Here is a 21,651-nt window from a genome sequence, read left to right as displayed (position 1 = left end):
CCTGGAAACATCAGACACAGTGTTGCCTGAGGCCTTTGCTGTTGATGTTCCTTTGGCTTGGAATCTTCTTGTCCCAGTTCCTACAGGTGTTTGCTCTAATGTCACCTTCAGTGGTGCCTTAAATTACAGCCTTCTCCACCCTCCATCCACAATGTCTTTCTCACACCCTAACCTTCCTTCATGCTTTTTCTTGCTCCAGAACACCTTTTCCTGTGTGACATACTGTACATTTTACTTGTTTTCTGTCTGTATGTAGCTCTATGAAGGTAGAGATTTTTGTCTGTTTTATTTACTGCTGTAGTGACAGTGCCCAAATTGGTGTCTGGTACAAAGTTAGATGCCCATTACATATTTATTTGTGGAATAGATTAATGGCTGAATGAACATAGAAGCTGAACATAGATGAATGAACATAGAATACCTCTTAAAAAGGGTATTCTAGGCTGAAGGAATAGCTTTAGGAAAGGCACAAAGGTGGAAAAGAGAAGGGAGTCTTTTTGAAATACTAAGTTGCGGGGATTAAGGCAGGAGATTATGCCACCACATTAAGGTCTTCAAGGCCCATCTGCAGGTTTGGCATTTGGTTCAAAGACATCAAGAAGCTTTTAAAGGGTTTGAGTGACATTGTGGTTTTAGAAAGCAAAGTCTGAAATTGGTGAAGATGGAATGGAGAAGGGAAGAGACTGGGGGTACGATGAAAGATAACAGTAGAAATTGGAAGAATTGAGAGGACTTGTTTAACCTGCACAGGTTTTTTGTTTGTTTTAATTGTTGTTGTTTTTTGAGAGGGAGTCTAGCTCTGTTGCCAGGCTGGAGTGCGTTAGTGTGATCTCCACTCACTGCAACCTCCACCTCCCAGGTTCAAGGGATTCTCCTGCCTCAGCCTCCTGAGTCGTTGGGACCACAGGTGCGTGCCACCACACCCAGCTGATTTTTGTGTTTTTAGTAGAGACAGGGTTTGACCATGTTGGCCAGGATGGTTTCGATCTCTTGACCTTGTGATCCACCCGCCTCGGCCTCCCAAAATGCTGGAATTATAGGCATGAGCCACTGCACCCAGCCTAGTCTGCACAGTTTCTTTAAAAGTTACATTGGTTCTTAGCCATTAAAAATCTGGAGGTTTCATTGGGCAATCTATTTTTCTGCCTACTCTTCTTCTTCTTCCTTCTTCCTTCTTCCTTCTTCCTTCTTCCTTCTTCCTTCTTCCTCTTCTTCTTCTTCTTTTTCTTCGACAGAATCTTGCTCTGTTGCCCAGGCTGGAGTGTAGTGGCTCGATCTTGGCTCACTGCAACCTCCACCTCCCAGGTTCAAGCGATTCTCCTGCCTTAACCTCCAGAGTAGCTGGGATTACAGGTGCATACCACCAGGCCTGGCTAATTTTTGAATTTTTAGTAGAGACGGGTTTTCGCCATGTTGGCCAGGCTGGTCTTGAACTCCTGACCTCAAGTGATTTGCCCGCCTTGGCCTCCCAAAGTGCTGAGATTACAGGCATGAGCCACCACTTCTGGCCTGCATTCTCTTCTAAACTTGGAGGTACTGTCAACATTGGGCTTTTATTTCCACATTGTGAAATCAGTCAGTGCTGTCTAGTGAGGCATGAGCTCTTTACTTTGCCCAGTTCTCAACCAGCCAGCCTCTTTTATTGATCTTTTTCTGCCTAAACTTCTGGATCTCCTCCTATAGATGGTGGAGTGAATTGTTATGGTCTTTGAGATGGAGAGCCTGTCTGGAGGAGAGTCACATTGGTATATATTCCCTCATTCCTATTATTCACAATTACACGGTTGGATGGGAGACTGTCTTTCTCCAGTGCCTAGTTCTTCTGGACTCCTCTCCTGCCTGTCCTCCTTGTAACTTCCACTGTATTGTTCTTCTTTTTAACTCTTTCCTTGAATCCACTTCCTCCTTCTTTGTATTTGAAACCTACCCTGCTATCTCTGATTATACCATCGTCCTTGAAACACTCTCTGATGTTTTTATGTCTATTTTTTCTTTTATTAATTTTATCCCTTAAACTTTCCCTTTTCTCTCTTTCTAAATTCTTTAGGTGGATATAGATCATGATGTTTCTTTAACTCCATTGACATCTATGATAAAATTTCTCTCATCGTTGTGAAACACATGAGTTTATATATGTTACAGATGTGTTGTTTCATGATTTTGCATTATGGTCCAAGAATGTGTCATATGGAATCTCTGGGTTTTCGTATTAAAACTAGGTGTGGCCAGGCGCGGCAGCTCATGCCTGTAATCCCAGCACTTTGGGAGGCCGAGGTGGGTGGATCACCTGAGGTCAGGAGTTGGAGACCAGCCTGGCCAACATGGCAAAAACCCGTCTCTACTAAAAATACAAAAATTAGCCGGACATGGTGGCGCATGTCTGTAATCCCAGCTACTCAGGATGCTGAGGCAGGAGAATCACTTGAACCTGGGAGGTGGAGGTTGTAGTCAGCCAAGATCACACCATTCCATTCCAGCCTGGGCAACAAGAGAGAAACAACGTCTCAGAAAACAAACAAACAAACAAGGTGTATCTTTGTATCCTAGTATGAAAACAAATTTTGTGAAAGCCTCTTCTATCCAAAAGAGTTATTTCCTTGACTTCTCAGTCTCCATGTTATATTAACTATTAGTTTTACTTAAGTTTATTTTTATATAATTTCAAACTTAGAAAAATGTTGTAATAGTATACCCAGATTCCCCAATTAAGATTTTATCACATTTGCCTTAAATCTCTCTTTCTGTATCTATTTTTTCTCTATCATCTGTCTGTCTTTTTTTTTCCCCCTGAACTTGGCTCTGTCTAGTTGGCCCCTACCAAGGGGAGAGGGTTAATTTATGTTTATATTATTTCCATACTTGAAATTTTTTGTTTTGTCATCTCCTCTTAATTAAATAGTAAAACTTCCGCTTATAATGATAGGTTTATTTTTCACAGTTTTTCAGTTTTTCTTATATTTTTGTTATTCTATGTAGGACATATACATTGAACATTATTTTGTATCATAATTTGTTGTACTTTTTACCTTTGTATAGAGTAGATTTCAGGTATCTCCTAAAGTTATCATAGGACCCAACCTTTTCTGGATTTGTGTTTATATTTTAGTTTTTAAGTGTTGGGATTTGTCTCCCAATAGAGTTATAGATCATTCTGCTTTCAGTTTCTTTCAACTCATTTACATTAAGTTAAGTAATTGATATCTGTGCCCCTCCATCATCTTCTTTTTTCTAAAGTGCACAATCCAGTGTTTTTGACTGTAGTCACAAGGTTGTGGAACATTTCATCTCCCTCAAAAGGAACTTTACTTTTTTTTTTTTTTTGAGATGGAGTCTCTCTCTGTTGCCCAGGCTGGAATGCAATGGCATGATCTTGGCTCACTGCAACCTCTGCCTCCTGGGTTCAAGCGATTCTCCCTGCCTCAGCCTCTCGAGTAGCTGGGATTACAAGCACCTGCCACCATGCCCAGCTAATTTTTTTATTTTTAGTAGAGGCAGGGTTTTGCTATGTTGCCAAGGCTGGTCTTGAACTTCTGACCTCAGGTGATCTGCCTGCCCCAGCCTCCCAAAGTGTTGGAATTACAGGCGTGAACCACAGAGCCTGACCAAGGAACTTTACATTCTTTAGCAGTCACTCCCCAATCCCCACCTCTCCTCATCTAGCCCTAGGCAACCACTGACCTACTATCTTTTTTTTTTTTTTTTTTTTCTGAAACAGAGTCTCTATTGTCCAGGCTGGAGTACAGTGGTGGACTTGGCTCACTGCAACCTACGTTCAAGAGATTCTTGTGCCTCAGCATGAGATTCAGATGCCTGTCACCGTGCCTGGCTAATTTTGTATTTTTAGTAGAGACGAGATTTCACCATGTTGGCCAGGCCAAGTTGGTCTCAAACTCCTGACCTCAGGTGATCTGCGTGTCTCGGCCTCCCAAAATGTGGGGATTACAGGCGTAAGCCACCAACCCTGGCCACAATTTACTATCTTTTGCTGTAGATTTGTCTATTCTGGATATTTCATATAAATGGAATCATACAATATGACCTTTTATAATTGGCTTCTTTCACTTAGCATGATGTTTTTAAGGTTGATCCATGTTGTAGGATGTATCAGAATTTCATTCCTTTTTGTGACTGAATAATATTTCAATATATATATGAATATATAATTCATAATAATACCACATTTTGTTTATCCATTTAACATCCATTCATCTGTTGATAGACATTTTTGTTGTTTTTACTTTTTGACTATTACGAATAATGCCACCATGGATATTCATGTACAAGCTTTTGTGTAAACATGTGGTTTCATATCTCTTGGGTGTATATATTCCACCTAGGAGTGGAATTGCTAGGTCAAGTGGTAACTCTATGTTTAACATTTTGAAGATTTGCCAAACTGCTGTAAATGGTTGCAGCATTTTACATTTTCATCAGCTGTGTGTGAACATTCCATTTTCTACATCCTCACCAACCTTTGTTGTCTTTTTTGTTATAACTAACCATCTTCATTTGTTATCCTTCATTTTCCCTATTTTTGTGGTTTCTTTAATGGAATTTAAATTCTCAGTTTCTTTTAAGCTGGATTGAGAGATAATTCAACCCATTTATCCCCCTTCATTTTTTACATTGTTAGAAGCCTTGTTTTAACTTAACTATTTTCTTTATTCATATTATTCTATTATTGGCTTCTTAGGAGCTTGGCATACTTCTCATGTACTTGGAAATTCTATGCTTAAATCTTTTTTTTTTTTTTTTTTTTTTTTTGAGGTAGAGTCTCGCTCTGCTGCCCAGGCTGGAGTGCAGTGGCCGGATCTCAGCTCACTGCAAGCTCCGCCTCCCGGGTTTATGCCATTCTCCTGCCTCAGCCTCCCAAGTAGCTGGGACTACAGGCGTCCTCCACCTCGCCCGGCTAGTTTTTGTATTTTTAGTAGAGACAGGGTTTCACCGTGTTAGCCAGGATGGTCTCGATCTCCTGATCTCGTGATCCGTCAGTCTCGGCCTCCCAAAGTGCTGGGAGTACAGGCTTGAGCCACCGCGCCTGGCCTGCTTAAATCTTAAAATTCTCTCCTTATATGATTTTAGTTTATTAGGTGACTTAATTTATTATAAATCTTTTGCTACTATTCAAATTCATTTAGTTTTTAAAAGTATCATGTATTTTCCATGGCTCAGTAGCTTTGTCATTTTTTCAGAAGTCATTTAAGGTTCTAAAAGTTCTTAACATATTCTTGTACCTTTAAAAACTTTGGCAGGTTATTATATTTTCAACCACAGCTCAGTTTCTCTCATTTTTGTGCAGATATTGAGTCTGTCTTTTCCATGGATTAAAAAAGGGAAAAGCCACACCTTTTTTTCTTTGTTATAAAAGCAATATATTATCTGTGTAGAAAATTTGAGAAATATGGAAAAATATGAGGAGGAAATCTGTGATAATTGCCATTCTCTTCTTTAATCTCAGTGTTTATGCTAAATTATTTCATTTTTCATCAGAAAGATTTTGAACTTTTTCTTTTTTTTGTTTTTGAGACAGAGTTTCACTCTTTTTGCCCAGGCTGGAGTACAATGACGTGATCTCAGCTGACTGCAGCCTCTGCATCCTGGGTTCAAATGATTCTCCTGCCTCAGCCTCTTGAGTAGCTGGGATTACAGGTGCATACCACCATGCCCAGCTAATTTTGTATTTTTAGTAGAGATGGGGTTTCACTATGTTGACCAGGCTGGTCTTGAACCCCTGACCTCAGGTGATCAGCCTGCCTCGGCCTCCCAAAGTGCTGGGATTACAGGCGTGAGCCACAGCGCCTGGCCTGAACTTTTAAAAAAAAATTCATGTTGTTTTGCTTTGCATTTTCTGTTGATACTGGAGCCACTGTTGTTCAGAGGTCAGATCTCCTTTTGGGATATTTTATTTTTATTTTTTGAGACAGGGTCTCTCTCTGTTGTCAAGGCTGGCGTGCAGTGGCATGATGCCTCACTGCAGTCTTGACCTCCCAGGCTCAATTGATCCTCCTACCTCAGCCTCCTGAGTAGCTGAGACCACAGGCGTGTACCACCACATCCAGCTAATTTTTTAAAGTTATCTTTTGTAGTTACGGAGTCTCCCTATGTTGCCTAGGTTGGTCTTGAACTCCTGGGCTCACGTGATACTCCCGCCTCAGCCTCTCAAAGTATAGGCATGAGCCACTGTGCCTGGCTAGGGATTTTTAAGTTCAGTTTATTTTTGCCTTGTCAGCTTTCATTTAATATTGTTTTGCACGTGAAACTAAACTGCTGATATTGCTGTGTCAATTCTGTTGTTTATAGCCCAGTTGATGATTCTTTTTTTTTTTTGAGACGGAGTCTCGCTCTGTCGCGCAGGCTGGAGTGCAGTGGCCGGATCTCAGCTCACTGCAAGCTCCGCCTCCCGGGTTTATGCCATTCTCCTGCCTCAGACTCCCGAGTAGCTGGGACTACAGGCGCCCGCCACCTCGCCCGGCTAGTTTTTTGTATTTTTTTTAGTAGAGATGGGGTTTCACCGTGTTAGCCAGGATGGTCTCGATCTCCTGACCTCGTGATCCGCCCGCCTCAGCCTCCCAAAATGCTGGGATTACAGGCTTGAGCCACCGCGCCCGGCCCCAGTTGATGATTCTTTATTGTTCACAAGTCAGCTCAATCTTTTAGTGTCCTGTATTTGTTTCCTATAGCTTTTTCCTTCTCTTTATTTTATTATTATTTTTTTAAATTTAATTTTTATTTATTAGAATTTTTTGAGACAGGGTCTCACTCTGTCGCCCAGGTTGGAGTACAGTGGCACTTCTGCCTCCCCGGTTCAGGCAATTCTTGTGCTTCAGCCACCTGAGTAGCTGGAATTACGGGTGCCCGCCACCACACCTGGCTAATTTTCTTTTGTATTTTTAGTAGAGACAGGGTTTGACCATGTTTCCTAGGCTGGTGTCGAATCCCTGGCCTCAGGTGATCCGCCTGCCTTGGTTTCCCACAGTGCTGGGATTACAGGCTTGAGCCACTGTGCCCAGCCTTCTTCTCTCTCTAAAGTGGTTTGAGGTGTTTTCTAGGTGGTACACTTGTGTTTGTCATTGTTTACTTCAAGGTTATACATAAGCACATCCAAATTCCCATTTATTTAGACCTAGTTTTTTTAAAAAAATTATTCAGTGTTTTACAACAAAATTTGTCAGGGTTTCTGGTTATGGTAGTGTCTTTTTAAATTTGTTTTTGGTGGTTTCAGCCAAAGAGTAACAGTCAGTCTTCTTCATAGTTTGCAGTGTTCTTTTGTAAGGATCTCTTATAACCATTGGAATCCTATAAGGGATTATTATACTCTTTTTTTTTTTTTTTTTTTTAATTCTAGGAAACTGGGATTCTCAGATTTAGCACTTGGCCAAGATCATATAGTTACTTTTACTTTTTTTTTTTTTTTTTTTTTTGAGATGGAGTCTCATTCTCTTACCAGGCTGGAGTGCAGTGGCACAGTCTCATCTCACTGCAACCTTTGCCTCATGGGTTCAAGCGATTCTCCTGCCTCAGCCTCCCGAGTAGTTGGGATTACAAGCGCGTGCCACCACGCCCAGCTAATTTTTGTCTTTTTAGTAGAGACGGGGTTTCACCATATTGGTCAGGGTGGTCTTGATCTCTTGACCTCGTGATCCGCCCACCTTGGCCTCCCAAAGTACTGGGATTACAGGCGTGAGCCACTGCGCCCGGCCAGTTACTTTTACTTAATCGAATAAGTGGAACCCCAAGTGTGGAACTCTTTCTAATGCACCAGAATTTTGTGAAGTCTTTAAAAAATTCTCTTTTTAAAATCATTAATACCAGGTTTTTCAGTGCCAGTATGCAAGTTGTTGTATAGATTTTTGTCTTTGTGGGTGATTTCGCTGGGTTCTGGCTACCTCCTATTGTACTTAGTGTTGGAGACACTAAGGGATAGTGGTTAGAAATAGAACCAGAGGACATGGTTCTTGTGTTTGGATTATTGATTTAAAAAATAGTTTAATGAAGGAAATGTATTGAATATACCTGCAAAATCTTATATATGTAAACAGGTATATGTTTCAAAATAATGAGAGTAAAACTGTGTGTATGGTTTTACAATGTGTGTGTGTTTTTTTTCACAATAGATCTTAGTTGTCTTTTCATATCACTACATGTGTTTCTACCAATGTCTGTATAGTATTATGTCAATAATTTAATTCCCAAAAGATGGACACTTAGGTTGTTTTCCACTTTGGTTTTACAGAAAATGCTGACGTTAACAATCTTGGACATAGGTTTTCATATGTTTCTCTTTTATATCTGTTATAATTTCCTGGATATGTTGGGTAAAAGGATAAAGACAATTAAAATGGCAATACATATGGACACATGAGAGGTCGTGCCACTGTGTACTTCCACAGTTTGTTTGAGTGCTCATTTTTCTATGCCTTCTTCAGAACTGGTGCTAATAAAAAACAATAGTAGCTTACACTTAATAGAGTACTTACGATGTGTATTATTATTTTCTCTGAGTGCTTTCTATACCTTTAATCCTCCATCAGAATTTTGAGATAGGTACTGTTATTGTCCCCATTTTGTAGATGAAAAAATGGAGGCACAAGTGGTAAATTACTAAGCTCACACAACTGTGATAAGTGGTAGAGCCGGAATGCTAAACAAGGTGGTCTGATGCCAGGATGTGCCTCTTAAAAAGCATATTATAATGCCTGTTTTTAATTTTTTTATTTCAATTTTTCCAAAATTTAAGTAGCATGATTTATATGATTTAAAAATTATTTTTATTTTTTATTGAGATAATTTTCATAATGTAAAATTCAGCATGTTAAAGTATACAATTCAGTGGTTTTCGTACATTTACTGTATTGTACAATGATCATCACTATCTACCATCTGATTATAGAATATTTCTATCACCCCAGAAAGTTTCTACCTCTTAACAGTCAGTCCTACTACTCCCCACCCCTATCCCCTGGTAACCACACAGAGACTTTCTCTGTGGATTTATTTATTTTGGATGTTTCATATAAATGGAATAATACAATGTGTACCCTTTTGCACCTGATTTCTTTCTTTTAACATAATATTTTCTTTTCCTTTTTCTTTTTTTTTGGAGACAAGATCTCTGTTCCCAGGGTGGAGTGTGGTGGTGCAATCACAGCTCACTGCAGCCTTGACCTCCGGCTCAAGTGATTCTCCTATCTAAGTCCCCCAGTAGCTGAGACTACAGGCATGCGCCACCACGCCCGGCGAATTTTTGCATGGGGCTTTCACCATATTGCCCAGACTGATCTCGAACTCCTGGGCTGAAGCAGTCCTCCTGCCTTGGCCTCCCAAAGTGTTGGGATTACAGGCACGAGGCACCGCACCCTGCCTGCATAATTTTCAAGGTTCTTATATACTGTAGCATGTAATTGCTTTATCTAATTTTAAAATACAAATTTGTTGTAAAACTCAATTCAGAAAAATACAGAATAATGAAGAAGGTTTAAATTCTACCAAGAGATAACTGTGGTTCCTATTTTGGTGAGTGTACCTTCCAGATTTTTAAAATAGGCATTAAAAAAGTTTGCGTTACATACATTTTAAAAAGTCTGCCTTTAAATGTGTCATGTCAGGAAATATAGAGATTTTTCATCATTAATTTTAATAACTGCACCATAACAGATTCAGGTTATGGTTTGCCAAGCTAGTGTCAGAACCCCAGAGATCAGAAACATCCGTGAGGGAGAGAATGTCACAACCATGACATCTTTGGCTAGGACTGGCGAGGCCTGGAAAGACCCTGGGGGCCTTAAACACTCAACTTTGGACCCAGGCCTTTTCTTCCATCTGATCTTGCAGTAGTTGTTCTCCCTGTCACCTTGCCTGGAGAGTCCTGATACAGGCATTTAGAATTGAAGTAGGCAGCGGGGGAAGATTGCAGGAGTGGGGGTGGAGGATTGACAGGAGCAAAGTGTAGTTTAACAGGGTAGTTGGCAGTAGTATGCAAAATGGAATGAAAAATATCGGAGTCAGATGATTGTGTGGCATATGTGAAATTTCTTTCATTAAGTATAGCTTAGAGAAGTTTTAGCCATCTCTGCAGTTGATGCTTTTTAATATTAATGTGAACTGCTTTTGGTTTTGTATCATATAATATTAGGTAAAGTTTATTTTTCCTCCTCATATTTTTATACTAGAAGATAACTAATATGATTAGTAAACAAGTTGAAGATGATTTAATTTCTAATTCTTCTGATTTCCTTGGACTTGAAGTCAACATTTGCTAAATCTGTTGCTTGATTTTATACCCTGAAATGTATTCTCAGTGATTTGTGTCATTAGAGGTGCCCCTCAGATTGGTTGGGAGTTGAAGTCTTATCTGGGAAAAGAAAAAAAGTGAATCTCTGTTGTATAACTACTTGTTCTAGGCATGATTGCCTTTGCATACATTATCTAATCATTACAATATCAAGGGAAAGTATTATTCTAAAAGGAGGACTACCACGTGAACTTGGCCCTTCCTGATCTCTAAACTTATGCTTTGTGTGTGGTGTAGCAAACTGTCTCTGGGGTTGTCTTTGAAATCACATTGAGGTTTTCTTTTTTTTTCCCCCGTTAAATAATAACCAATAGAGAAAATTGAAAAGGGGAGCAATCATTCATTGTTCAACTGCTGTAACAGGTTACTATTACCTGTTTTGTTTATTCCTGGCTGGATTATCTTATATGCATGGGGTGTGTGTGGTGTGTGTGTGTGTGTGTGTTTGTGTGTGTGTTTGAAATAAGTTTCACTATATTGTCCTGGCTGATCTTCAACTCCTGGTCTTTCTGCTTCAGCCTCCAAAGTAGCTGGGACTAAAGGCCTACATCACAGTTCCTGGCAGGTTTTTCATATAAAATCATAGTCTATGTGTATAGTTTTGTGGTCTGCATTTTCACTTTAACATTCATAAGCTTATTTCCATATTATATAGTATAAATCTTTAAATAGCTTTATAATATTCCATAGTTGTACCATACCATTTCCTGGTGTGCAGTATTTTAAATATTTTAATATTTTAAATGTTTCTGCTATTTTCAGTACAGAGATCATGAAACTGTTTTGTAGGCAGGTGGGTACAGGTTCAAGAACAAACTGGGCTTGTTCTGGGAGTGAAACCATCCAGCAGGGTCCTGTCAGATTGGATTGGTTTGCTTTTCTGAAAAAGGGCAGATTTTTCCAAATACTACTGACATCTAGACGGTCAGTATAAACTCATGAAAATTTTTTTTAAAGGACAAAGTGAAAAGTTTGAACATGTTCTGTGGGGAGTCAATACAGAATCCACTCGAGATGAACTAAAGTTTTCTACACGTTAATAAGGCCTTAGGGCCGGGCGCGGTGGCTCAAGCCTGTAATCCCAGCACTCTGGGAGGCCGAGACAGGCGGATCACGAGGTTAGGAGATCGAGACCATCCTAGCTAACACGGTGAAACCCCGTCTCTACTAAAAAATACAAAAAACTAGTCGGGTGAGGTGGCGGGCGCCTGTAGTCCCAGCTACTTGGGAGGCTGAGGCAGGAGAATGGCGTAAACCCGGGTGGTGGAGCTTGTAGTGAGCCGAGATCCGGCCACTGCACTCCAGCCTGGGCGACAGAGTGAGACTCCATCTCAAAAAAAAAAAAAAAAAAGGCCTTAGGGAACATTAATTTATAGGACTTTCCCCAGCAATGCTCTGAAGACTGGAAATAGTACTAGCAAAAACAGATGACATGGCTTTAATATGGTTGGGAAAACCAGGTTTGAAGACTCGAAGTGGTGGGTGTGAATGTGAATACTACCAGAGAATGAACAAAATGAGATGACACATGGGATGGTTGAAGGCAGAACATTTACTATACAGTAGGGATCCTTTTGTCTTGGTCCCACAATAATTTGGTAGTTATTTGGTTAATTGAGAAAGTTATTTAAAGTAGGGAGTCACAAAAATGATTCATAAATTCATGTAACTTTTTTTTAAACATATACGTATTTATTAAATATTTTGAAAGAGGGCACATACTTTTTCTTTGAGAATGGTTTCCTCTTTGCTCTGTATCCCAGGCTGGAGTACAGTGGCACAATCTCACTCACTGCTACCTCTGCCTCCCGGGTCCCAGTTCAAGCAATTCTCCTGCCTCAGCCTCCCAAGTAGCTGGGATTACAGGCACATGCCACCGTACCCTTCTAATTTTTGTATTTGTAGTAGAGACGGGGTTTCATCATGTTGGCCAGGCTGGTCTTGAACTCCTGACCTCGTGATCTACCCGCCTCGGCCTCCCAAAGTGCTGGGATTACAGGCGTGAGCCACTGCGCCCGGCCTCCTCTTTCTTGAACAAACCACTTGTATAATGCATTGATTACAAATTCCAGTTTTAATCCCTTTAAAAAGGAAGCTAAAGACCTGTGGATGCAGAATTCTAAGTGCAACTGTAGGTTTTTTAAAAAAGTAGCTCACCTTATTCAAGTCTTTCAATTTAGTTTTCATAGAAGTAATTTATTTTCACTCATATGAAATGTTGAAATCACATAATTGTAGTAACAACTACATAGGCAGGGTAACTGACTCTTGAAGCACAAGAACAGCTACCCTGGTTGGAGCTAAAGTGCTCATGGATGTTCTAGAGAGGGCCTAGTAGCCTTGAAAATTCATTGTGCCAAAGGCATTATTCTGTACGTTTTATAGAGAATGCCACACTTTGGTTAATCTGGAGAGTTGATTAAGTTGGAGTGTTATTGACACAGACTGGGCAATAGGAGAAGGAAAATGGAGTGGGTAAATTAAAAGAGGTCAGAAAATTGAGGGGATAATGATGACTATTTGGTTACAAGAGGAGGCCAGAAGTGTCAACTGTTCTAGAAAGGTCTAGAAAAGGATTGGAGGACATCAGAAAAAAGCCATTGGATCTGAGGTTGCTTTGATCTTGAAGAAGAAGAGTTGCTATAGGAAGAAGGAGGAAGTGAGGCCTGCTGGAGCTTAAGGTACTATTAAAGGAGGGGGATTTAACATAAACTTGGAATCAATATATTTAAGTCCCTCTATTGAAATGGAGAATAGCTGTGGCAGTGTGTTGAGATCTTTTGAGAGTGCCGATTATTTGACTAGTTTTCCTTATAGTGATTGTGTCAGAGAATTAGATGTAAAGTCTTTGCTTCTTTCCCTTTACTGTAGTTTTCAACTGGGGACAATTTTGCCCCTCCCCCCCCACCCCCATCCCCCCCCCCCCCCCGGTCCCAGGACGTGGTGAGACAATTTTGGTTGTCAGAGCTGGTGTGGTCCTACTAGCATCTAGTGGGCAGAGGCCAGGGCTGTTGCTAAACAACCTCCAGTGTACAGGATATTCCCTACAACAAAGAATTATCTGGTTCCAAATGTCACTGGTGCCTAGATTGAGAAACCCTGAATTCTATTGTAACATCTAATGAAGTTTATTTCCTTTTGGCTCTCCATCTCTCCATGAGTGTTAGCTAACTCATAAGATCCCCAGAACTACCTTCTTTTTAATGGAAGGGTGGTAGAAAAGTCATATCATTCTGGAAGGCTGCTGCATCTCATTTTGAGTCAGAGCCTGAACCTAGTTGTTGATGCCAGAAGTTGGGAATTTGGGCAGCTCAGGTTTATAGAAAGCAGAGTTTCTGCCACTAGTGTGTATTGTTTCTGAGCTTTGAAATGTTAATGAAATTCTCGAGACAAGTTGTACATTTTGAGAATTGTGGGACAGATTTGCAACAAGAGCAAAATATTTTGTTTTGAGCAACTCTTATGAGTGCTTCTTTGTGTAAAATATTTCTCTTTGGAGAATTGATTTTTGAAGGCCTTAGTAATGGCTCATCCATTTTACTGAATTTCCATTTTGGTTTCAGGAAGACAGGTGCGTAATCATCATAATCATTGACAGGTAGTAGAGTGTCATCTTGATGCCTGGTACTGTACAGAATACTTGAAAAGAAGGAACGTTCAGAAGATGATCCCAAAATAGATTCCTTCTGTATTGGGTTTAAGCTAAGGCTGTGATTCTGTTCTCAAATTTGTTAGGAATCAGCTGGGTGTGGTGGCTCAGGCCTGTAATCCTAGCACTTTGGGAGGCTGAGGTGGGCAGATGGCTTGAGCCCAAGAATTCAAGATCAGTCTGGGCAACATGGTAGACCCCGTCTCTACAAGAAATACAAAAATTAGCTGGGCATGGCGGTGTACGCCTGTGGCCCCCAGCTACTCAGAAGGCTGAGGCCCAGCTACTTGGGAGACTGAGGTGGGAGAATCGCTTGAGGCCAGGAGGCAGAGGTTGCAGTGAGCCATGTTCATACCACTGCACTCCAGCCTGGGAAACAGAGTGAGACCTTGTCTTAAAAAAAAAAAAAAAGAAAATTGGGAGGAGTCAGAACACCAGCAAGTCGTGAGTCTCTTGATAAATTAATCTTATCATGTGGTCTCTGATGTAGCACAAGAGTTTTTAAGACCATTGCTTAGAATTATTTATCTTATTAAATTTACACACAGTCATTCTATTGGGAATTATGTTTAACTGCATGTATCAGTGGTATGACCAGTGGTGGCTTATATGATAAGGGCTTTTTAAAAAATGTATTCATTTATATACATTATTTTCTGTAATGGTAAGTCTGGAAAGAGGAGATCCACAGGAGGTATGGTGATTTCATGATTCTTCCATCTTACTGTCTTGCTCCTGGTCTTTCTGCTGTGTCATCTTTTGGCTGCTGCAACTTTAGGCAACAGGTTTGCTTTCCAGTCAAGGGAAAAAAGGAAGAATGAAGGAGAAAGGGACAGTACCTACATATGAACACAGAGTGAGGGAGGCCGAGAAATATGTGTTATTTATTTGGGTACCTTGTTTCCCTGAACAAAATTGGAGTTCTCTTACTAAGTAAGAAGGAGAGAATAGATCCAAGGTAGGCATTAGCAGTGACTGCCACAACTACAAAACAATTTAAAATGTCCATTCATGAGGTTGTGACATTCATGACCTGACCTATGTTCTCATGAAACGTTGTTGGAGTATTTGTATTAGTATTCCTTACCTATTTGTTGAACATACTTTTACTGCTAGCCAGCAAAATATCTGAAATCATCTGATGTTAGTTGATAGCCAGCAACAAATCTGAAATAATCTCAGATATTAAAGGTTTAAGAAACATAAAGGAAAAAACCCCTTAAAAATGAGAACAGTTTTTTTGTTGATTTTTTTTCCTTTGCAAATGAGAAAATTTCATATTTGATTTTAGTGAAGGTACACTAGTCCAGGACACCAGTGTTCCTTTGAGGAACATGGTTTTGGAACCACTGATATTAATATTGTTTGTGTGTACTATGAAATTTACTTTCTCTCTGCTTTCACTTACATTGTTTTCCTACCTAAAAACATTCTCTTTTCTGTCTTTTAGTATTACTCATATGTTTTGGGCAATTAGAACATTCTTTATTTAAAATATCTTTTCCAAATTCTTTATAATGATCCTATATTAGCTTTATTATGATAAAAAACCCTTATTAATTTTTCAGGGTCAATACAAGTCTTGTTTTTCTGACACTGCACCCTATGCTTCAAATCCAGTTTTGTCCCCTACCTCTTGAACTCCTACAGCAGTCATAGACTGTATGACACATTTATCCCCTTAATTATAGACTGTATTGAATTCATCACTAATTCTTGCATATATTAGCAAGATCCTTCCCTGTTACATTTTTTTCCTGTGTGTCCAAAATTCTTAGCATAGTATTAAGTACCTAGTAGATGCTTAGTAATTGCTTTCTGATGATAAACTAATCACATTTACACATTAACACACATGAAACTAGCATGGATTTGATAGCAAGATAGGCATAAAATAAAATATGACTAATAACCAGAGTAATCAGAATTTCATGACTTTTACCCTTACCTGTTAATAATACAGGACCTCTAGCTCCCTCATAAATGCCTCCCTCCAAGATTTATTCCAGGAGTCACCAAATTGTGTCTGATGTGTGCTCACTAATGCATTCTGGCCTCTGCTACATGACACCTGTCTTTTTCTTCCTGTGCTGTTTGCTGCCTCTGCAGTTGCACGTTGGTACCTCCTGTCAGATATCAGAGGTCTACCTCTTTGCCTGACACTACCATCTGCTTGGTCTTGTGTGGTCCTGCTAGATGCATTGCTGATATTCGGGGGCTGTTGATGTGTCCCAGCTCCTTTCTCGCTATGTATTATGTCTTGTCGTGTGAGCATCAAAACAGAGCTTGTCACTTCGTTTTTAGTGAAAATCATTCTTTAGTTTCTTTGTTGTAGCTCCTCTGTCTCTGTTATGAGTTCTTGGGGCTGGCTGGAGGAGCAAACCAAGTCTTGAGAGGGACTATGCTTGGGGTCACTTTTCTTGTTCAAGGCTGTGTTTATGGGACCAAGCTCTTTTTTTTTTGAGACAGAGTCTTGCTCTTTCACTCAGGCTGGAGTGCAGTGGCACACTCTCTCCTCAGTGCAGCCTCTGCCTGCTGAGTTCAAGTGATCCTCCCACCCCAGCCTCCCAAGTAGCTGGGACTACAGGCGTGTACCGCCATGCCCAAGCTAAGTTTTTTATTTTTAGTAGAGATGGGGTTTCACCATGTTAACCAAGCTGGTCTCGAACTCCTGACTTCAGGTGATCCACCTGGCTCAGCCTCCCAAAGGCGTGAGCCACCGCACCCAGCCCATGGGACCAAGCTTTTCTGCCTCACATTAGCAGGGATGATTATTCCCCTAAAGTATTCTGTAGTCCCTCATGCAAACATTCCTTGGGGTTACCACACATGACTCTTGGTGGCAGGGATGGTTTAGGTTCTAGCTTGCAATCCACTGTACCTGTAAAGTACAACAGATAAAACATTACAATTCAAGAGTCTCAAAGTAGCAAGTCATAACTCAGAGCATTATCTTGCCTCATAGACAAAATAAAAACTTGACTTATTCTTGTTTTTTTATGTCTGATTGTAATAGAACCCAGTGTGAACTTTAAGCCTACAAAGAAAGGAGAAAAGACAAATGCACTGTATTTCATTAGTCAAATTGTGCAGTTCTTGTTTCTCTAGCCCCTAAAGTTGGTTAAGTTCTTAGCTGAGCAGATATTGTACATTTTTACCCTCTTTTCCAGGGCAGTTCTTTATTAATATTTCGTTATCTTCCTTTGATCTGAAGATGTGTATTTGATAGTAATTGGAACCAGACCTTGTTCAAGTTCCTAGCAGAAGTGTGGGTAGATAGGGTGAAAAATCCTATACCTAGGATTGAGCCTCAAGAGCCAAAGCAAATAGTCAAGGGGGAAAGGGAAGAGACAGCAAAAATGGGGAGGTAAGAAGAACCAAGGACATAAAGCTTCCTACAGCCAGGGTGATGAGGAATGAAAAGATGGCCTTCTCTACCTGGAATAGTTTGTGGAACAGTAAGAGTAACAAAATGTTTGTGTTAGCTTTCTCTTGCTTTAAGTTTCCACTCATGTCTTTTTTTTTTTTTTTTGTAAATGCTTGAACGTTAATCCAATTCTGTACACCTGAGATCATTTAAGGAAAATAATCTTTTGTAACCCACCTGAGATCATTTAAGGAAGATAATTTTTTTGTAACCCACCTAGACGTGATCCTACCCTTGTAAAGTACTTAGTTGACAGTGACTACTCAAGTAAGTACTGTTGACTATCAACTCCTTAGGGATTCAGGTACTTGATTGCCAGCTCCTCGGAGGGTCAGCTGGGAGTAGGAGACCCAAGACATCACTGCAGAGCAGTGAGAACAAGTGGGGTAGAGAGAGGTAATGAAATGTCACTAGGACAGTTGTCACCGGACATAGAATTCCCTTGACTTAGTTTACTGAGTCCTGCTTTGAAATCTAGAAATAGAAAACAACCAGGAATGGGGATAACTGGAGAAGTGCTCCCTTAGATCTCTGCCAGGACCTCATCATGATCTAGAGATACAGGAGTCCTTGCTCTTTTCCCAGAGTCTCAGCTTTTGAACAGGAGGATCAGGAGTTAATCTAGGACTCTCTCTGCTCCCAGACTCATGTGTTCACCACTACACTGGGATTTTTTTTTTTTTTTTTAAACAGTCATTTGTTTATTGTTTGCCTAAGTGCATTTGTTTTTGTAAGCTCTCATTTCCCATACAAAGGATATGAAAACTACATTGTAGTGATTTTCATCCACTTTCACTGATTGGCAGCTTCAAGCACAACCTTGAAGCTTAATTTGATGCTTAATGTCGAAGCAGGAGCAAAATGACCACAGAATTCTGGTATTGTTGATTGGCTCTGCTTGCTTTGGTAGAGTCAGCTTAAATCAGTCCATTAAAAGTTTTAAGTCTAGTAAGATTTTGAATCTCTTTAATTCTGTATACATAAATGCTCCATATTTATTGTCTGAAATTCAAGTTCACTGTTCTTTTGTAGTTAAAATAGTTTGTCTAGAGTGAATAATGATCACCCAAAATTATTCTGAATACCAAAAGAATTAAGATAATTTTTTATCTCATTTAATTAATATTACTGTTAATTTTCGTTAGCCTTAAAAGTAACTTACTAGAAAAATAACCTAAAATGTTAAATAAGAAATAGTAAGATTGTTATCTTAAGGTCTTAGAAGGCCAAATAGAAAAATTCTACAGATTTACCTTTGGAAATTATGTTAAGTCCTGAAATTTTGAGTTCTATTTTGAGTTACTTTTAGGCTCATTATTATGTAGGATTCTGTTTGGGGAATACTGAGCATTTTGTGTCTTACAGAATTTCTTTTTGTTTATTTATGTCTTATTACACTTCTGAATGGGGGTGCTCAATACATTTTAAGGACTTTTTCATACACACACACATATGTGTAATAGAAACCCAAATATATATGTCAAACAGTTTTTTTCTTTTGCAGAATTGAATGTGAGGGAGTATGACGTAAGAGTTTGTGATGAGTCATCATGTAAATATGGAGGAGTCTGTAAAGAAGATGGAGATGGTTTGAAATGTGCATGCCAATTTCAGGTGAGGAAACCCAACTTATTTTGAAAAGTTTTATATTCTTCATATTTTATAATTCTAAATTCTTCAAATTAAAAAATCTAAAACATCTTGAACCCCGTAAAGAAATTGGGTTCACAGCCCCTCAGCTCTTTTTTGTCAGATGATGCCCTGTTATTTGTGTCTTCCATGCTTCTTGCATGGAATTGAGAGAACAGATTGACAGTAATAGATGTGACAATTCTTTGAAAAAATATCAAATTTCTATTTAAATGTAAGGTATAATTGTCACTGAAAGGAAAGAAGGTACAGGTTGAACTAGAGTCTCTTATTTTAAATGTTGGCATCTTTTTCCTTTTCTTCTCCTTCTAGTCTGTCTCTTTCCCTTCCATTCTTATTTGTTGCTGTATCATCTCTTCAGGCCACAGAACTTGACTCACTTGGAGACTTGGGGTAAGTCAAGGTTAGAGCTGGAATAGCAAGTGGAACCTCAAACTAAGAGTGTAAATATTTTTGCTTTTCAGATGCTCTTTTAGTTGTGATTCTGTTGTCTAAAAAAGTAAAACAAAGGAAATATGTTATGTTTAGTTCTTTCTTTTTATTTTCTTTGGTTAAATGGTAATCAGACTTCAGAATGTTTCTTACAAGATGTTCTCTGATGGTTGATTTAATATGAGACGAAAAAGGAACTAGAATTTTTTTTCTACTCACAATTTTCTCCTAAACATGCCCACCATTTGGATTTTCAGGGGAAGAAAGGGTACAGAAATCCAGAATGAAAGCATAGGAGAGTTAGTATCTCTGGTAACCCTGTGACCTCAGGCAAATTTCTGTATGATCTCAGGTAATTTTCTCGGCATCAGTATTCTATCGGAAAAATGAAGGCACGTTTCCTACCCTTACTTATGATTCTGTAATGAGAATCAAAATTGGAAAGAAAGCTTGCATATGAAACATCTTTGAAAACTGTAAACCATCAGGTGGTTTATTTTAATTAAAAGAAGTGGAGAATTTAGGTAAAGGAGGAAGGGTAGGTAGGTATACTGTTGTCCAGCCAGTTTCTTCATAGTCCAAAGGGGCTTTACATTCAATTACATGGAATGATAGGAGGGTTTCTCTTGGGCATTTTCACATCAGCCACCTTCTGCTAAGCTTTCTTAGGTAGCTTTTGGCTGGCTTCAGATCCCTGCTGCCTGTTGGCTGGGGACATCATTTCTTTGCCAAGAGCACCTTTCTATAGAGCTCTGCATAACATGGAAGGTGACTTTAGCCAGAACGAAATGAGAAGTTGGTGATAATTCGAACTGTTTTCCCCCTGAAACTAATGTGTCATTTTTCTCTGACTGCTTTTAAGATTTTCTCTTTACTGTGTTTGACTATTAAGTACTATGGTGTGGTTTTCCTTGAACTTATCATGCTTGGGGTTGGCAGAGCTTCTGAAATCTATTTGTTACCCAGTTTGAGAATTATTTTGTCATTATTTCTTAAAATTTTTTTTCTGCTTATTATTTCTTGTAATCTGGGGCTTCCATGATGTATGTTAGACCTTTTGATAATGTCTCAAGGTCCCTGATACTCCGTTAATTTTTTTCCCAATTGTTTTTCCTATTCTTTACATTAGATAATTTTTATTGATCTGTCTTCAGGTTCACTAATCCTTTCTTCTGTCGTCTCCATTCTTCCTATCCAGTGAGTTTTTAATTGTAGATTTTTTATGTTTAGAATTCAGAGTTTCTATTTACCTGCTGGGATTTCCTCTTTTCACTCTAAGCATATTTTCCTTGAGCGTACATGTTATTGCCGCTTTAAAATATGTCTGCTCATGTCCACGTCTAGGACATCCTCAGGTATTGCCTCTGTTGATTGTTTTCTCATGTGAGAATGGACCATATTTTCCTGTTTCTTCACGTTAGAGTAACTTTGAATTTATCCTATACATTGTGAATCATATGTTTTAGAGTGTGTGAGTTTTGTTATGTTCTTTGAAGATTATTGTTATTTTTGAAACAGTTGGCTGAACTCAAACTGCAAATTCTGCCTTACTTGTGGTGGGCAGCAACACAAGTATCCATTCAGTTCTTTTAGCCTCACAGGGGCTACTTGGAGTCTGTCCCATGTGTGGTTTGGGGGTCAGCCAGAAGCGTGCTCTGTGTTTATATGTGGAACCTGGGACTCCCCTCGAACTATCTCCTTTCCGAGATTTCCCTCTCACTTTTTAGTGGCCGTGGTTGTCCTCAACTCTGTTCTCTGGTTTGTTAAAAGAAAGATGGTGGGTTTTGTTGTTGGAGATTTAGTCACCCTGTGTGGGGAAGACTGGGGCTCTTCCCCTCTTCAGCTGCTGTATTTCCTTAGGTTAAATTCCTTGAGGTGGAATTGTTGGGCCAATAGATGCTCATGTGCAGATTAACATTCTCACCAGTAGCCTCATATCAGATGTCCTATTTCCCCTCAACCTTTTGGTAGTGGATTTTGTTGGTCCTTTTAAATTTAATAAATCTGAAAGGCAAAAACAATTTTTATTTGCATTTGATTACTAGAGAAATTAAAAATGTGCCATATATTTGTTGACCTTTTTTTGTGAATTAATATTTCATAGTCTTTGTCTAGTTTTTGGGGTATTTTCTTTTTCCCTCATCTTGATTTGTAAAGACATATATGTGTGTGCGTGTGTGTGTGTATATATATATATATATA

At 39.3% G+C, this 21,651-nt stretch overlaps 1 protein-coding gene across 1 annotated transcript in view; it reads left to right on the top strand.

The window, feature by feature from the left end:
• Positions 1-21,651, top strand: part of TMEFF1 (transmembrane protein with EGF like and two follistatin like domains 1) — a 96,348-nt gene that overhangs the window by 7,564 nt on the left and 67,133 nt on the right. The window contains exon 2 of the mRNA XM_023202661.2: positions 18,872-18,981. Within this exon, the coding sequence (XP_023058429.1) occupies positions 18,872-18,981 (110 nt within the window). The remainder of the gene's footprint in view (positions 1-18,871; positions 18,982-21,651) is intronic.

Source organism: Piliocolobus tephrosceles, chromosome 14, assembly GCF_002776525.5.
Source record: "Piliocolobus tephrosceles isolate RC106 chromosome 14, ASM277652v3, whole genome shotgun sequence".
Taxonomy (NCBI): Eukaryota; Metazoa; Chordata; class Mammalia; order Primates; family Cercopithecidae; genus Piliocolobus; species Piliocolobus tephrosceles.
This window is presented reverse-complemented; position numbering and strand designations above follow the sequence as displayed.